Source organism: Battus philenor, unplaced genomic scaffold (assembly GCF_028537555.1).
Source record: "Battus philenor isolate CCGP_79_NKW_IND1 unplaced genomic scaffold, ilBatPhil1.0.hap1 SCAF_8, whole genome shotgun sequence".
NCBI lineage: Eukaryota > Metazoa > Arthropoda > Insecta > Lepidoptera > Papilionidae > Battus > Battus philenor.
This window is the reverse complement of record NW_027181748.1, coordinates 11,985,351-12,003,787: the sequence shown is the minus strand read 5'-3', so window position 1 is coordinate 12,003,787 and position 18,437 is coordinate 11,985,351. Positions and strand designations below refer to the sequence as shown.

Here is an 18,437-nt window from a genome sequence, read left to right as displayed (position 1 = left end):
CAGATTAAATCAAAAGAGAGTCTATTGAAGCAAATCCATTGTGGTTCAGGCTCACCGAAGGAATTGTTGCGGGAGATTCGCACACAAGAATTTCTGGAAAGAGCGCAGTGCCATCAGTTATTATGCGCCGGAGAAAAAGTAAACGTTCGAGCTTCCAAAGTGGCTTTAATTAGAGTCACGGACAAGTTGAGACAACTCCTAAAAATTGAGACTGTATTAGTTAGCTGATATTAAGTGAATTATCTACAATGATGTGTTCGTGCTGGGTTCCGAAACTGTAACTACGGGACTTGATAAATTTTAACTGGAAATGAACACACAATACCACAGAATATGTTTATTATCATAAATATAGATATATTACCCCTTTTGTATAGAGATATACAAAACGGAAATTTTTACTCAATCAAACAAATTTCCTTAAATAATAGGGAATAAATATTTTGAAATAATTACGGTTTTTATCTATTACATAAATTGGCAATATGTAAATCCTATTAGAATATGACGCAAAAATAGCACTAACAGTTATTTGTATCGAGGTTTACAATTAATTAACTTCAATGTGACACCTCATACGAGAACAAGCTTTCTACACATAGATTATAAAAAAAGCTTTCTATGTGAAAGTTAGTAGTAATATTGTAAGCATAATAAAACAGCACTGTTTAAGAAACTATACAATGATTCCTTAGGATCTTTAAAATTTGATTTGACTGATACATCTTAGTGAACAAGGATATATCTCATTTAGGAACAAACAAAGAATATTCGATTTATGAGACTGTATAATTTAAGGCAGCCATTACATAATTAAATTGTTTCACATCACTCAAGTAGACTTTTGAGAAATGTAGTTTGCACTCTCAAGGAGTTCTGTACATTGTGTATATAGTAGTAGTGTAAATAGTTTAATCGTCGCTTTGTGTATGATATTCTTATGGGTGCTATTTAATGTCGGTGTATGGTGTTCTTGGGTTAATTAGTAATAGTAATGGAAATGCTTCGGCAATTTTATAGTATAATTGTAGATAATAAATTAACGAGATACAGTTACCATAATACAATGTAAGTTTGTAGCATAATTTGATCTGTGTGTGCAATAGTATACGTGCATGTCTTATAGACATGGGTAGATGAATTTTTTTGTAAAACTGAGATGGCCGGCACAGGGTTGAATAGTGGACGCAGCTAACATCAATGTACTTATTCCACAGAGTAATATGAATGTAAGGAAGTGTTCATTTTGCCCCGCTGTTCCATGGGTTTGAATGGATCACCAGTACTCTGGTATAATTGATATATATTATGTTCAATTGTTCAAGAAACTTTGAAGCAATTTTTTCACATTGTTGTAATTTGATTGTAATGATGTCCTGAGCTTTAGTTAATTCTATGTTGTGTTATGTGGATAGTCATTTCTTATGTCCAAAAGTCTGTTCAGTGAGGCTTGCAACACTGTCGTGATGACATCACTGGATTATTAATCCATTAAAATGTTGTGTTCGTTCATTTAGTATGTTGCACTTTAATGTCAAATCATGTTTTGAGATTATGTTAGCAAATATTTTTTCTTCTATTATTTAGTGTGTACATTTTTGTTCATTGTTATGTTTGCCAATATTTGTCTACCCAAAATACATTTTATTATTGTACAATTATTTTCGATATTTTTAATCAATTTATGTTATTGCTCATACAGCGCATTAAGAAATTAGGAAAATTTATAAAATCTTATTAAGATAATTGAAAATTATTAACATTGTAAATAATACAAATATTCAATCAAATTATTTGTTAACTTATTCGGAAGTGATATCTTGTCTAAAAAAATACGACACGTCCTTCTTGCAACACACTAAGGTAATGGCAATTATTTGGTGCATTATATAAATGTAGAATTTCGGAAAATTGTATAAATTTCGCAGTGTTTTTATATTCCGCAGTTTGTGGCCATGTCCCGCCCTACATTTCTTTGTAGAGACAAGAAACGAACAAGTACATGATAAATCTGTGATGAAATAATATAAGGGAGATAAACTGTGCGCGGAAATGATGTGAAAAGAATAAAATTTTGAACATGTTTAACTGATAATTTATACAGTTGTATACTTTCACAATGTGTAATGCCTCTCCGTTGTTAGCAGTACATACAGTATAAGTATTATTATAATAACTATTGACACAATACTTCTTTGTTGGTAACATAAAAATAAAGAAAGTGATCAATTTAAATGGGTTTTATTGTAGATTGTAAGAAGTAGCATGGATTTAAAAATGTGAGCATCTAAACACGGGTGTTTAGCTATGAAGCATTAATTTAGTGTATGCAACCATTAAAATTTTAACAGCTTTTTTAATTTATAAAATAAGTACTTATTCCTACTGCAACTATTACATTTTTAAATATGTCCTAAATATGATGATTTTAAAATTTATGGCGCTCTTTGAGCTGGTTTATAATTTTATTCATAAAATAGATACCTCGACCAAGAATAGAAGTACTTAATATGGGATTGAAAAGAAAAATTAAAAATTTTAAGTTTTACAGATGATATTTATTCTTTATCAAGAATGTTTACTACTATACGGTTTTGGAGGCTCATGCCACTAAGTTAATATGTTTCAACTGGATAGGAAACCCATTTGCAGGTTGAAAGTGATATACCTAACTAATATAGTTACAAATATAACATCTAAAAGAGTTTATAAAGATCGCGAGATTAAAGTTCGCAAACTTGCATAGAAATAACATGCGAAAATATGGCAGACGAAGAAAGCTGAACACCTTTCTTTAATTAAAATAAGAAAACAAAACAAAATGTAAATAGTAAAGAAACGGAATAAATGAAAGAAACTGAAGATAAAAATTGTAGAAATGTATATTATAAATAATAAAGGAATAAAGATAAATAAATAATGTAATAGAGCAAATATTAAAGAGCAAAAGAAGAGGAAAGAAACTGTAAAATTAAAAGAGAACTGAAAAAATTATTGCCCACAACAAATCCCCGTTCCTAACTAAATAGGGGGTGGGACGAAAGGTCCCCAAAACCAGGGGCCACAAAAAAATGCGAAATTATGAAACATACAACAGTTAAGAAAATGAAGAAAAATCATAGGGTACTACGGTACGGTAATTATTTCATAGCAGTAAAGAATTATATTTCTTAACAACAAGAGCCGTTCGGCGTTCGACATCACGGAATTGTATCAGCTGGACCGCGCGTGTGTCACCGACATGACTAAATTCGTGAATTCTATGTGCTGGAACGTCTATTACGTTACCACAATAAGAATAAGCACATGCGAATGATATGTATCTACATATCTGCTGAAGACAATAGTCTGCGAAATGGGTATTTTTAGCTGCCCCGCTTAAAATGTGTTAATAAAATGTACGATTTTTATATATGCGTGTACAATTTTTATATTTAACAATACAATTCCATAATTGAAAAACACATTTTATAACATTTTTTGATTAAAAAAATATGTGGCCTCTTGATAATCGTGTAATTTTTTCTAAAAATTACCCAATGATTTTAATTTGTTTATTTTCACACATACTTAGTTTTATAAATATTAAATACTTATTTATATTAAAAAGCTTTGAGTGAAAAAAATCGTGATTACCAAACACGTCAAATTGATGATGCAGAAACAATGAAGGGTTTATCTGTACATAAGTTTATCTGTTTATTCGTAATCTGTGGTATCAAATAACAGCTTTACTGACGGTGTACGAATTTGTGAAACAGGGCGAGGCAAATCTGTGTATACTCGCTTTATTGTTTAACTGTGAAGAAATTTATAAAAAAACGAAGTTTGTTGAGACTACGTTTTCTTTAAGTATGTGGTGACAAAGTGTAAATTGACTAAATTAATCCTGTTTTATGGTGTAAATATAAAAACATGAAGAATTTTTTAACTCTGTTGACCGTTACTTGTTATGTGAATAGTCAGGGATTAGAAACCTCAAACCAATTTAATCAAAACTATTTACAGCAATCTGATTTAAGTCAAAACACCTCCGCATACCGACCTAATTCTCAGCCTCCTTACGGTAGCTTTCCAGTTAATGGGAATGAGTATGTTCAGCCGCAAAGTTCTTTTTATCAAAATAATCCTAGTTCTGATACTTATAACAACGGTGAGAACGATATCGATCCTCAGAACACAGCTAACTACTACGCAGGGTTAGATTACGAGGAAAGATATAGGTGTCCACCCAATTGGATTCGTTATAGAGAATCATGTTATCGCTTTACAAAATCACCGGATAGGCCCAGGAATGAAGCACGTAAAATTTGTCAAGCGTATAGTGCGGACTTGGCGTCGGTCAATACACCAGAAGAACATGGTTTTATCATAACTAATCTCATGAAGTTAGACCCACAAAAGGGTTCCTGGTACATTGGTGCTCATCAACAATCACCCGGCTATTGGGCTAATGAAGGCGATGGATCGCAATTAACTGGTTTAGAAAATGCATTCTTTGATGACCGTAAACTGGCATTAACAAGTTATAACTTATATCCATTAGACTACTTAGTATACAGATTTATACATGAAGAAGGTCGTTGGGGTCTTGCTCCAGTAGAAGGCACACAATACTATCATTTTATTTGTGAGGGACAAACACAAAGGCTGCATTACTTAATAGAGGAAGAACGCTCATTCACATATGGATTGGATAGGTTTGACCCTGAAGCCATACCAAGAGGTCCATATTTCACTAAAGAGCCAGTTGACACAATTTATGATCCTCTTAGAAACCATTACATTCAATTAACTTGTATAGCTGGTGGTTTTCCAGCACCTACATATAAATGGTTCCGGGAGAACTATCAAGTTGACAAACTTGTTTTTACAGAAATAGATCCTTTATCAGACTCGAGGTTCATTTTAAGTGGTGGCACACTGATGATTTACAATCCCAATGCAGACACAGATAATGCACAGTATCACTGCACAGCCTCTAACAAATTTGGCACTGTCCGCTCAGAATCTGTTCGCTTGTCATTTGGCTTTATTAGAGAATTCAATCAAAAAAGACCTATTGAAAGTGGAAATCAGTATTGGGGTAAGGTCATGTCTTGTGACGCTCCATCATATTATCCTTCTGTTAATTTCCTTTGGGCCCGAAACTATTTCCCAAATCTTGTTGAGGAAGACAAGCGTGTTTTTGTATCATATGATGGTGGGTTATATTTTTCAGCTCTAGAAACTATTGACAGAGGTAACTATAGTTGCAATGTAATGAGCAAGGTGTCAGATGCTGGGAGGAATGGTCCTTTTTTCCCATTATATGTTTATCCACACTCTGATTATCAACAACTCAAATTCCCAAACAATTTTCCTAAACTATTTCCTGATGCCCCGGTTGTAGGGCAAGAAGTGAGATTAGAATGTATTTCTTTTGGTTATCCGGTACCATCATATAATTGGACAAGAAAGAATGGTAATATCCCACGAAAAGCCCATTACAGTAATTTTGACCGAGTTCTCACTATACATAATGTAGGAGTAGAAGATGAAGGTGAATATATTTGTGATGTTCGCAATGATAGAGCTCACATACAAAGTAGTGTCTTTTTGAAAGTCCAGGCTGAGCCTAACTTTACAATTCCATTGTCAAATAAACACATGGACAACAAAGGAGATTTGCATTGGAATTGTGAAGCATTTGGCATTCCTGACGTTAACTACACTTGGTGGAAAAATGGTGTTAAACTGTCCATGGACACTTTAGAGGATGAGGACAGGGATAGATATATTATACAGGATAATGTGTTGATAATAAAGTTTCTAGACCCAGTAAGAGACCCAGGAATGTATCAGTGTGAAGCAAAGAACCAGTTAAAGGCTAAATATTCAACAGGACAATTGCGTGTTTTGTCGTTAAAACCTTCCTTTAAGAAGAGACCTTTGGAATCCGAAACATATGGTTCGGAAGGTGGTAATGTCACACTAAAATGTAACCCTGAAGCTGCACCCAAACCCACATTTACTTGGAAAAAAGATAACATTGTTATAGGAGCTGGTGGTAAACGTTTCATAACCGAGACAGGGAATCTCATCATTCGACAACTCTCTAGGGACGATGAAGGTGTTTACACTTGTGTAGCAAAAAACCAATATGGATCTGACGAAAGCAGGGGACGCCTAATTGTACTCAGAACTCCACGATTTCTAGAACGCCTGCCTCCACGAATAACCACACAAGTAGGTGAAGTTATATTCTTACATTGCAACGCCGAAGTTGATCCCATCCTGGACACAGCGTACCTGTGGAATCATAACGGAATGCGCCTTAAGGATGAGTCGGATATTTACGCCGATAAAAGGATTAAGATAGACGGCGGGGAGTTGACTATATTTGACGTCAGCTTATCGGATGTGGGCGATTACGAATGTGTTGTCAAGTCGGCTATTGGGCGCATTTCCTCTCACACTCAGTTGCGAATAGAAGGTCCGCCCGGAGCCCCCGGTGGCCTGCAAATAATGAACATAGGCCGCACAACAGTAACCCTCGAATGGACGGATAGCAACTCCAACGGTCGCCCTATAACCGCGTACGTCGTCACCGGGCGCACGCAGTGGAATTCCTCGTGGAGCGTCGTAAGCGATAATGTAGCCAACATTGTGGAGGTGGATCGGTACAATGGTCGCAAGCGAGCAATTATAAATACGGCGCTTATGCCTGGTTCCGTATACGAATTTAGGGTGCAAGCGGTTAACGCTTTAGGGGTAGGGAAACCTTCGAGTCCGAGCCCGCAATTCTCAACCCTGCCTGACAAGCCGTATCAGGCCCCTGCAAACGTGGGCGGAGGCGGCGGAAAGATTGGCGACCTCACCATTACTTGGACTCCGCTGCCGCCTCATTTGCAAAATGGACCTGGCATTCATTACAAAATATTTTGGCGTCGCAACGGAACGGAAGTCGAATTTCAGTCGCTTTTACTCAAGGAGTATGGAAATGTCGGCATGCACGTTGTTCATGTCTCGTTAAATTATTTCTTTACGGCATATAACGTGAAAGTCCAAGCATTGAACAACTTAGGCGCAGGTCCCGAGAGTGAGGTCGTGACGATATATTCGGCTGAGGACATGCCGCAAGTGGCTCCGCAGCAAGTGTCCTCGCGTTCGTTTAATTCCACCGCTCTCAATGTCACGTGGGATCCGATAGACCAGTCGCGCGACCGATTGCGCGGCAAGCTCATAGGCCACAGACTTAAGTATTGGAAACAAGCGAACAAGGAAGAGGAGTGCATTTATTACCTGTCAAGAACAACTCGGAACTGGGCTCTGATTGTAGGTTTGCAGCCAGATACGTATTACTACGTCAAGGTAAGAATTCGTCTGATTTAAGTTAAAAATAAAGTAAAATGAAGTGTTGCAAAAATTAATATATTCAATTCAAAAATATTTTTCAGGTAATGGCGTTTAATTCAGCGGGTGAAGGTCCAGAGAGCGAGCGATACTTGGAGCGCACGTTCCGCAAGGCGCCGCAAAAGCCGCCCGCATCGGTCAACGTGTGGGCGGTCAATCCGAGCACTGTTCGCGTCGTGTGGCGGTACGTGCAGCCCACGGATGAAGAAGAACCTCTTATCGGATATAAGGTATGTACTCTACAAGTTATACAAATAAAATAATTCAAAAATGAATAGCACCAAAAATTTGGCAACAATTGCTTCTATTTTCAAATTGAAATTTTTACACCAATAAGTCATTTTAGGAAAATAGGTAGTTATCTTATATGTACCTATAATTTTTCTGGATAGAGTTTATATTCGGGGCTCAAGTTTATATTCTGCCAATATAGAATATAAACTTACTTATTTTTTTACATTGGAATGTATTTTATCAATCTCATTAAGAAGTAGTTTCCCATGGATTGTTGTCATGTGTATGCAAATGGTGATAAGAATTAACCAGCTTGTATTGATAAATAATTTTTTTTATCAGGTGAGGGTTTGGGAGATAGATCAAGATATGAGCACGGCCAATGACACCCTTGTACCAGTGGAACAGAAGTTGGAAGCTTATGTAACTAGTCTGACACCCGGCAAGTCATATAATCTCCGAGTCCTTGCATACTCAAATGGTGGAGATGGAAGGATGTCTTCACCACCAATCACTTTCCAGATGGGTGACTACCATAGTGATGCATATGGGTATTATGTAAGAGATGCAGCTTTTCAACAGGAGTGTCTTACAATTAAAGCTCTACTGTTACTGTTAGTTTGTGTACACTTTATTAATAATATTTTTGTCTCATGATTAAGATTAAGTTTTTTTATTTATATGAGTTTCAAAAGGGATCTGCCTTAATTTAATCTCAAATTCGTTTCTCATGTTTTTTATGTTATTACATTATATATTTTTTAATATTTATTTTAGGTGCAGCTTTTGTAGGTTGTGATATTATATCCGCCCATTTTGTTTTATATTTTATGTACCAGTTAAAGCTTTATTTCAGATATTGCAATATTTTCTTTTTTAAATCCCTCATTTTTCTCTATAGTAGTATAGAACTATAATAAGACATTTTATATGAAGAGTTATTAATTTTTACTGTTAAAATTTTATTTATACTTAAGACTAAATCTATTTTTGTACTTTAGAATTAGACAATAAATATTAATAATTGGATGATATAATTTGTATAAATTTGAGTTTAGTGTCCATATCATATTATACAATAATACACTGTGTTATTTTATACTTAGTTATAATGACGTAAACTTCGAATAATCCGCGCTTACTCTATACCACCAATCCGAGCCATTTTCGAGAAACGACATAGATTAAGATTTATTGTACAAACCAATAAAAGTGGGAATGTGTACCTTTTTTGTATATTAAGAACAAAAAAGTAAGAAAAATTAGTTTAAGAAATATTCATAGACTAATTTTTGCTATAATATTATAAATACATATTATGTGTGTATATTTGCTGTGTGTATTGCTTGTTGGCACCTTTGTAACTCATTATTTTTGTACACTCTGTTCTTCGCCTTTTATAAAGAAGGATTTATGTCTATTTAAATAAACATGTCCCACACAAACTTTTTTTTTACTCTAATACTACTATTCTCAACGATTACGTGAGTATCTATGGCAATAACTTCGATTGCATCGATAACATCGTCTATGTTATATATGAGGCAATGATATTTTATTAACTGTCATCAGTCTAATATTTCAAATCGTGTATAAGCATTTTTCGGCAGCAATCAAGAATTTTGGTCACCCCACAGGATTTTTAGCTGGTGAAAGTGCAGGGCAAGTAATCTGTAAAGCGTCAATAGCCTGCAAGGAAGCGAGCAACGGAACAAAATAAAACATTTTGAAGTAACTATCATTTATTAAATAACACGAGGCTGTCACATTTTCTTATATTTCACTTTTCGTTTTAAACATTTAGCATCCACGGTATCTAAAGTATCGGAGTCGATTGTTTTTTTCCTTTTTAATAAGACCTCGTCATCAGCTGTTTGGATCTGTTTTAACGGAAGTAACCCCACAGCAAACGGTATATTTCCTTCCAACGTATCTGCAATATGATTTGAACAAGATTCTAAATTATCCTTATTTACCTCGTCTTCATTCAATAAATCATCCCATTGGTTCGTTTTGAGTTTGATATGTTCTGTTAAATCAATTACTGGATCTGAATAATTTGTTTCTTTGCTTTTGTCGTGACTAAGGTCACTTTTTGAATCATTTAACATATCTCCGGTTTCGCATTTTTCAAGGGCATTTTCACTTAGAGCAACATCGTTCCATTGTAATTCGTTGGGCACATTGTGTTCTGAATTTTCTATACTAGCCTCGTTATGATCTGTTTTATTCAATTCACAAGTTTCTTTCTGAAATACTTCTTCAACGTTAAAATCGCCATTTGAAACTGAAGAATCTTTATCCTCTCCTATAATGCTTGAGCTGTTTTCAAGCTTAATTTTTTCTTCAATATTCATTAAATCTTTAATTAAGTCATCACGTTCTTGTGCTCTTTTGTCTAATTCGTCACGATCATTAAAATCGTTTCTTTCATCGTCGCTTTGTTTCGAACTTGAGATCAAACAATCGAGAGGGTCTTCCTTAAAATCAGAGCCTTGAGGTAATTGCAAACTAAAATCGTAGCAGTCGTCGTTTCGTCTCAGATCTTCATTGTTCATATTGCTGTACGATTGTGACATGTTCTCGTTAAGATTAGAGATCTTAGAGTCTAACAAGGACATGTTAAAACTAGTGTCCAGAGATGTGCTTGGACAAAGTTGTTCCATGACTCGTGCGTCATTCAGCTGCTGGTCTTCATAAAACTTTTTCACGTCGTCACTCATTGACTTTGTAAAGAACTGCATATCACTGTCAATACACGAAAAGTCGTGTGAGTTTACAGAGTCCATGTTAGGCGGGTTCTCTTGTAGATCTTGACCCAGGACCACATAATTTTGCTGTTCAGCAAATGATTCTAGGTTATCGGGTAAAATAGCACTTAAACTGTTGATCGCATCTTCATGCCGGCTGAATTGGGAGTCTTTGTCATAATTGCTGCTGCCATAACTCTTAGAGCCCATAAGGATCTCTCCCCTCTCTATGGATTTGGATAAATCATCGATGCTTTTAATTTCGCTGGGATCGGCCACCTTTTCGATTATATTAGGCTGTTCGATAACTTCATATTGTATTTCACTGCTCTGTACCATATCTAAAAGAACCTGTTCGTTAACATTTATGTAGGAGCCGTCGCCTGACTCAAAGAGGATAGGCAAGTCAGTAGGTAGTCCGGCATTTTTTAAGGCATTTACATATTGCGACATAGCTGTGCTGATGCCACTGCCAGCTGTGTCGTTCGTAGAGTTTGTTGTGCTTGCGTTGGCAAAGCTCGATGTTATGGTCTCACTCATTAAAGATTCTTTGGAAAAGGGCAGCGTTGGGTCCAAAGCGTTGGACGAGACAGCCTGGTCCATGTACATAAGGTCGTTATCCATGTTTAAGTAGTTATTTGTTGAGGATTCCGGATCACAAATGCTATCGACTGCTTGTGATAGAGTTACTCGATCCATGTAGTCCTGTGCAAAATATGGATAACAAGTATTTTTAAGGTGCAAATACATGTTTGTTTTTCAACGTCATTTAAAAATCAAATTAAAAAAGACAAAAGTTTCCCATTCCATTGTCCTTGGAATATTTCTCCGAGGAGCAATATAGTAATTACCTAGCGCGTAAAACAAATGGCCGCTGGGTAAGACCACGGACCGTTAAATGCCAACAGTTGACGTCCTTATGATGCAATGATTATCACCAGTACTTGTATTGGTGAAAGCTGTTCATTCGCTCATGCCTAAGATTTGTAACCACGTATCCAAATAATGAAAATTCAGTATTTGGGTTATTGCAACATGTTGGTATCTGTTATTCCGTTATGGATAAAATAATATTTTTTTATATAAAATAGATATAAACGCTTATTTTTTAATTGTTGTTTCTATAATCCCCTAAGGCCTAAAGACATAATAAAGCACAGATATATTGCTCCTGGGTAAAATTTTCAAGAGCAATGGACGACGACTAATCAGAGACTTAGGTACTATAACGAAATACATTTTTATTAGTAGTTAGCACAATAAGTTATTTGACTAGTTTTATCTGAAACCACTAAATTCTCTAGAGTCCATATCTAGTTGAAGATAGACCTGCATGTGCCTGGTCTGCAGGTGTTTGAGCTGGTGTATGGCTTTGCGAGAGTCCTGCTCGCGGCGGAGCAGTGCACGCTCCGTGGCCCGACCCAGCGCGCTGCCGCCGTCCCAACCGGATCTCTGTCCGTAACAATTTCTTTGATATAATACTGACTTGCCAGGGTTATTTTTATGAAGAATAATACGTACGTATATTACAATTTATTTAACATAAACCATTTTACTCACGGTCTCGTGGTCTTCAAGACATGGATATGAATATTTAAAAAGACATTTGTGTATCTTCGCTGCGAGATCGAATCAGAAATTAGAAGATGCGCAGAAGAATCAAGGTTACCGACGTACATCGAAGAGTTGCTCGTCTGAATTGGTAGTTATATTAGCGATGTGTCCCCTTGGCAAATCGCTAGTGTAACTGATAACTGGCCGAAAGGTTCTCATATGGTGCCCATGAGCCGGTAAACGCGTTGCGGGTTGGTCCCTCGCTGGGTGGATTGATGACGTAGTCAAGCCCATGAAATTGACTTCCCATGGCAAGTCGCTGGATGCGGGCAAAGCCAAGACCGGATATGCTAGCGATCTTTAGGGTTTTACGCTTTGCCGCAGGTGTATGTCGACTGTCATGATGACGATAAAAATATGCGTAGACCGCATAAGCTGACCGCAACCTTCCCAGTATAAATATTTTATATACTAAATAACATATATGCATTGGCATTTCCTGTGACATTTGTGTTATTATTTCATTGTAATCAATAGGTAATTCCAAAAAATTATGTAACTGAAGAAAAAATACAATAGTATAATTAGCAAAATTTGTACTAAATGTTTGGTGAAAAGCATAAGATTTATGGAATATGCAAAGAGGGGGGGGGGGCGTACATGTCACAAAAAAGCTTGTGAAACACTGCTATGTAAATATTAAGCAAGAGAGATGATAGTAGCCTTGGCACATCCTGGCCGGCAATCAGGTGAGTAGCGCGGAGCGGTAGGCATTTCCGCACAAAAAAGATGTTGTGTTTTTACTTTGTGTCGTTCGTGTATTTTATAAAGGAATGGAGGCGGCCGCACCCGTACACTGGGCCGGCCTCGGCGCGGGCGTGCGGCGCGCGGCGCGTCCGCGTACTCGGCGCCGGCGGCCGCGGTGCCGCCACTCTCGATGTCGAAAGGGATGCGCACCACCATGTCCTGCGGCGTTAGGGGCCTCTTTACAAATTCCTTCGGGGAAGATTACTTAAGCTGGCATAAGTCGCTTAAAACCAAAAATGGTGAGTTAAACTATACTATGGATGATGATTGATTATATGAAAAACCTTTAGAAAGGTTAGCAAAAAGCTTTAAATCTCCTACACCTATGTATTTTCAATTACCATGTATAATGTGATCACTCAAAATGTTATATTCATTATTTTTTCTATTGGAATGCAACGGGCCAATAACGTCTGGCAGTACAAAGTCTGCAGGAATAGATGCTAAACAATAATTAATTTCAATATACAGTAATCTGGATTTGGAAAATAATTTATTACTGTACATTAAACTATTAATAATTTCTGAAGAAAGCAAGAAAGAAAATCGAACAGATGAATATTTCCCAGGCGTGTCGTGTGTCTTAAAGTGGCGCGCGTGGAAGAGTGACTCCGAGACTCTAGGGAAGTGAAACGACGTGGGCGAGACACGAAAAATATATAATAATAAGAGGGAAATACGTAAAAAACTTAAATACAAATATTAAATATAATATAATTACTCCGTCTTACTCGTCAATTGTTTATAATTTAGAAACTGATAGAATTCTTAGTCTAATGGAGTCAGAGGAAAGTTCTGTAAAAAATTAAAAGAAAATTCTTAACCTAATAAGATATTTCAATAAATATTAAGAAGTGGATACGACGGAATTTTTCGAAAAAGTAATAGGTACAATACAAATAACAGAAAAAAACGTCTGTCTTCCGTATTCAAAACTCAAGACAAATTTCTTCCACAATGCCTATAAAACCAATTGTCTTTTATTGTCTAATGACAAACCAATTTGCATGCCAAGCGGAAAGGTCAAACAAGACATTTTTATAATTAAGGTAACCTAATTAATTTCCTAAACACTATTTCCTCTTGCATCCTACTTAAGTTCGTCGCGCTTTTCTTAGGAGTGGTATAGCGGTTTCAGTAGCACTACACGTTTTTATTGCACCTGTACCTTGTTAGTTCGATTGAGTCCGTCTACCGGCTGGCAAGAGTTTTGCGCCCCCAGCGGCACCGGGGGTGGTTTCGGTTCCACCGTATCCTTAAACAAATTTACTTACAATTATAAATCTTCATCAGACAATAGTGACTACATCGTAATTACGAAGACGTCGCTTCAGCTCATAGAAGCACACTGCACCGTACAGACCCCCCAAAGACATCTATGGGTGGGTGTACCATAATGGCCACGCTTGGTAGTTGGTATAGCAATGACAGTGTGGTAGTATGTGCATGCCCATACTCAAGAAACTTGTTTGTGCGCAGTGACAATTCTATATAATGAATGCACAGAGTGCGACATAAGGTTGTATCCCGGGAACCAAATTACTGCTCACTGCTCCAATTACAAAATATAAGGAAATAATAAATCACAACACTAGCCTACATCGCAGAGTTTTAAAATATCATTAATTAAGAATTACAGCGAAGAGATATTCCTAGATATACTACAATTGGTATGTAGACATATTTAAAACACAGTATTGAGTAAATGTCTGCCTATATTAAAAAATGTAGGTAAATACTACAAACTTACTAGTTTACACTTATAGAAGGTACTGTTGTCCCATATGCTGAACTTATACCATTATCATCATTATTATTTCAGCTATAGGAGGATGTCTATTGTTGGACATAAGTCTCTAACCATAAATTTTTAATAAAACCGGTTAGAAGCGGCCTGCCATCCAGCTTCTAACCGTTTGTCCAACCTTGTGGACGTTCTTCGCTGCGCTTGCCAGTTCGTGGTCTCCGCTCCAGAACCGAAAGGTCTCAGCGGCTGTCAATTCAACGTTGCTTTGTGGCCTTACCACTGCCACTTCATCTGACCTATGTCAGTTACTTTTGTACATAATAGAGTTAGGTATAAGATACCAAGATAGCAATCTAATGTTCCGTTTGACAAATGAACTAGAGTACCAATTTTAGGTATTTTATTTGAACCAAATGTACATTACAATTACATATTAATAGATAATAAATGATAACATAAATATCATCTATTTATCTATTATACATATTTAGACGAACAACAGTAACAGATTTAAGCCTGGCGGGTTGGCAAATCGATTTTGCAGTAGACAGGTCTTACAGCTCGCAGAACTGATGCTCGTGGGGGCCTTAAGGTTCTGGAGTAGAGGCCATGGACGGCCAAGCGGAAAGCAGAACAACCAGTCCTATTGGAAATCTATAGGAGGTCACGCCCCGAAGTAGACGTCCAACAGCTGTGTCTATGAAGGTGACAAAACAACTGATGCATTGCACATCTCAATGGTTAAATAATAAACAAACAACTAGACTTTTACATATCCACATATGCCGATGTCTTGGTCAATGTGAGAGTGCTTTGCAACTTCTCTACGTCTTTTCGGATGTGGATACATTATTAACTTATATTTTTTTTACGGTGAACCGTTACCTGCGAATGCAAGTCGATCAGAGACTGCGGCGGCCGGTTGATAACCACGGGCGGCGTAAATATGGGCAGTTCACCTATAAATAAATACCAAGGCAGGGATTTAAACTCGTCTCTTTGTGTATTTTTTTATATTACCGATGTTGTACTGTACACACTAGAACCTATATAAATTCATGTCTAATTACTAACTTGCGAGTCCAGATCTAAGTTACACATCAAGTAAAGAGAGAATAATTTTTGTTGACAGACCTCAAGTAACAGCTGAAGTACAGAATTACGAGTGCCACTGTGGGATTCCTTCACAATATTATAACCGCAGTTGAATTACTATTTATATTCAACTTTTACAATACAAGCGCCTTTTTGCACCGGAATGTCACTACTGCCAGATTGCCGTGGCAAGGCGAAGCGGGCGCCTAGCTTAAGACTTTTTCTAAAGTAACTAAACTCGACGGTTCCGGTGGAGCCTCCGCTAGGGTCGTTACGTACTACTATTTTACCGCAGTTTGGCCACCAAGCTCTTAGATCGCTTCGGTGGACGCTACGTGGAGTGATTAGCTCCAAGGGCCCCTACGAGGGAACAACATGTATTCTGTTAAAGCGTTATGCATGGAATAAACATGCAGCTTACATACAACAATCTTATTTAATTTATATATTTATAATCATAAAGTCTTTTATTTTTAAAATATACTAGTGTTGGATTGCTTTAACCATCTGATGTTATGTGACGATGCGGCTTTCTTTGAAGGCTCTGCCAATAGCTGATCCCTGTTTTATTGACGGCATTTAGTTTTATCATGCACAAGAAAAGCAAATGGCTGCACTAAGAATAGAACCCTGTCGTACGTACCAACGTTAGTTTATAGAGACGTGGCGATAAACATAATATGATGTACATTTTTAGAATATTATGCGCAATTTCTATACATTCCCCAAAGCGTTAGTAAATACGCGGGGTCTAGAGAAACTGATCACTTTTATATACAGTGTAAAGGATTTTGTTGTTACAGCCATTTGCCGATAGGCAAAGATGATGTAACAATTATATACGCTAAACATAACCTATAAATAATAAATTATTCAACTGATGCGGTGAAGAAATAAAAGGAAATTAAACTTTGCCTCGAACACATCTAACACGGCAAAAATAAATCTAATTAGTTTTAATGATCTCCATGCTATTTATCGTCGACACCATTTTTTTTATAAAAAAGGTATTTTCATAAATAATTTTGTAATTTGGTTCGAATTAAATTTCCCTACACAGGTGCAACGTTTTTAAAAAGATAAGATTTGTGATAAATATTACAAAAGTATAATTTATTGAAAAGGCTTGTAGTTTCGTTACTATAAATATTTATAAAAATAGCGACAAAACCCTATTTAACACTATTAAAATGTTAATTGAGCGCCGTACCAACTTACTATGTTTAGTAATTCCAAGACCTTCTTTCGTAACCTTAGATAGCCCCTTAATCTTCAAAAACTGGGCTGCGGAAACTAATTCATCCAAATTTTCTTCTAAACATTGGGTTTTACCACAATACATAAACTCCACGAGTGATTTCAGCACACTAAAGCGCATTTTTAGTATAATCAGAGGTTCTCCCGTTTGTTTTTGCAATAATTCCTAATAAAATATTGGTAACCGCATTGTGTTAGAGATTGTCATTAAAATCATATCAAGTATTTCAAAAAAACAAAGAAAATTATTTGTACCTGGAAATATGCACTACTTGCTGCGAGGACTGCTTTGTGAACTCGTAAGGTGTGAGAGCTACACATTAATGTCATGTCTACTAAAGACTGCATTTGTAGTAATTTTCCAAATCTGGACATTAAATGTTCAGAGTAATCTTCATAATGTAGGCTATATCTAATTGGCGCCATCCTAGCTTAAATGTAAAAGTGATAAGTATGCAATCCTTTCTTATTATTATAATTTACAGTATTTGACAATGCGTTTTGAAAGATACAAACAAAAGAAAACTTCAATTTATTTTTAAAAGTTATTGTTGGAATTCTTGTCATACCAGTGTTATTAAAAAAAACAAAAAAAAATTATTAAGATTTAAAATTGCCTACTTTATTACATGATATACAAAATAATATTAATACAAATAAAACATAAAAATTTATCAATAAATGACTTTTTTAAATTAAATAAAAAATAATGTTCAAAATAGCCGCCATGACAGAAACAATAATGGTAAAACATGGCGCGTAAAAACGGATGACATGCTCTTATCATATTTTGTTTATGAAGACACGAAAGGAATAATAAATTAGACGACACAATGTTTAATGGATCGTTTAATTCTTTTAAAAAATACAGAAAAAATAGTAAATGTTAGAAAATGAATTTATTACAAATTTGTATTTGTCATCGGGATACATAATTAAGGATAACATTTAGGTTAACTTATTAGACGAACTTATGTTTAAATATAATTACAACAGATAATAATAGTAAAACATATTCTATCACAGACTAATTAAGTACTGAAAATTTAATAAATATTCAATGCCAAAATTTTAAATGCTAGCTTTGTAGTTTTGTTGGGTTTTTCGGATACAGATCAATACATTAATTCATCGAATAAATTTATACAGGTTCAGTAGGAATGCATTGATTTGTTCATAAGGCACTTGGAACAAATACAAAAATTTATGGCCCGACTTGCAATCAAATCACTAGTTACCATTCAAGAACATTATAGATTAAAAGAAAACGCTTTTTAGTAAATAATTGAACATACGTACACTCGGAAGTTCTAACATAAATTAGCATTATTAAGAACTAACAAGTTATTAAACAGTTTTATAGAATCTAATCACAATTAACGCACGCAATTTGATAATTATGCAAAGAGTTACATTTGTTTCTAAAATGCCACAAAATAAAATGTAAGCGAGTGTTGTGGAATGTGGTAAACTGTCTATTAATGAACACTAGGTCTGGGTGTAAAGACGAACATGTTAGTAACGATGTATTGATTATTCATATAGAGAAACAATTTAAAATACAAATTTGTAACATTTCCAATACTTTTAGTATCGTC

At 35.8% G+C, this 18,437-nt stretch overlaps 3 protein-coding genes across 6 annotated transcripts in view; 2 read left to right on the top strand and 1 right to left on the bottom strand.

The window, feature by feature from the left end:
• Positions 1–1,643, top strand: part of LOC137931696 (uncharacterized) — a 70,709-nt gene extending 69,066 nt beyond the window's left edge. For all 4 annotated transcript variants that reach the window (XM_068775182.1, XM_068775183.1, XM_068775180.1 and 1 more), the window contains one exon: positions 4–1,643. In XM_068775182.1, the coding sequence (XP_068631283.1) occupies positions 4–228 (225 nt within the window). In that variant the 3' untranslated portion in view covers positions 229–1,643. The remainder of the gene's footprint in view (positions 1–3) is intronic.
• A 2,082-nt stretch (positions 1,644–3,725) lies between these two features.
• Positions 3,726–9,060, top strand: Cont (Contactin). The gene is made up of 3 exons (XM_068774980.1): positions 3,726–7,353; positions 7,440–7,625; positions 7,972–9,060. The coding sequence occupies exons 1-3, from the start codon at positions 3,916–3,918 to the stop codon at positions 8,284–8,286; spliced, it is 3,939 nt and encodes a 1,312-aa protein (XP_068631081.1). The 5' UTR covers positions 3,726–3,915; the 3' UTR covers positions 8,287–9,060.
• A 332-nt stretch (positions 9,061–9,392) lies between these two features.
• LOC137931847 (putative leucine-rich repeat-containing protein DDB_G0290503) lies at positions 9,393–17,265 on the bottom strand. Its single transcript, XM_068775358.1, has 7 exons — positions 17,095–17,265; positions 16,801–17,005; positions 15,373–15,446; positions 13,909–13,995; positions 12,783–12,899; positions 11,709–11,831; positions 9,393–11,084 (listed from the first exon to the last, which is right to left on the bottom strand). The coding sequence occupies exons 1-7, from the start codon at positions 17,263–17,265 to the stop codon at positions 9,393–9,395; spliced, it is 2,469 nt and encodes an 822-aa protein (XP_068631459.1).
• Positions 17,266–18,437: the final 1,172 nt, after the last annotated feature.

Excerpts from the sequence above, each read along its gene's own strand:
- Cont (XM_068774980.1), top strand. The coding sequence starts at position 3,916 with ATGAAGAATTTTTTAACTCTGTTGACCGTTACTTGTTATGTGAATAGT. Across the intron at positions 7,354-7,439 it reads ATACGTATTACTACGTCAAG|GTAATGGCGTTTAATTCAGC; the intron begins GTAAGAATTCGT and ends AATATTTTTCAG. Across the intron at positions 7,626-7,971 it reads AACCTCTTATCGGATATAAG|GTGAGGGTTTGGGAGATAGA; the intron begins GTATGTACTCTA and ends TTTTTTTATCAG.
- LOC137931847 (XM_068775358.1), bottom strand. The coding sequence starts at position 17,265 with ATGGCGCCAATTAGATATAGCCTACATTATGAAGATTACTCTGAACAT. Across the intron at positions 11,832-12,782 it reads GAGGCCGGCCCAGTGTACGG|AGATCCGGTTGGGACGGCGG; the intron begins GTGCGGCCGCCT and ends TGTTACGGACAG. Across the intron at positions 11,085-11,708 it reads TGCAGACCAGGCACATGCAG|GACTACATGGATCGAGTAAC; the intron begins GTCTATCTTCAA and ends TATTTTGCACAG.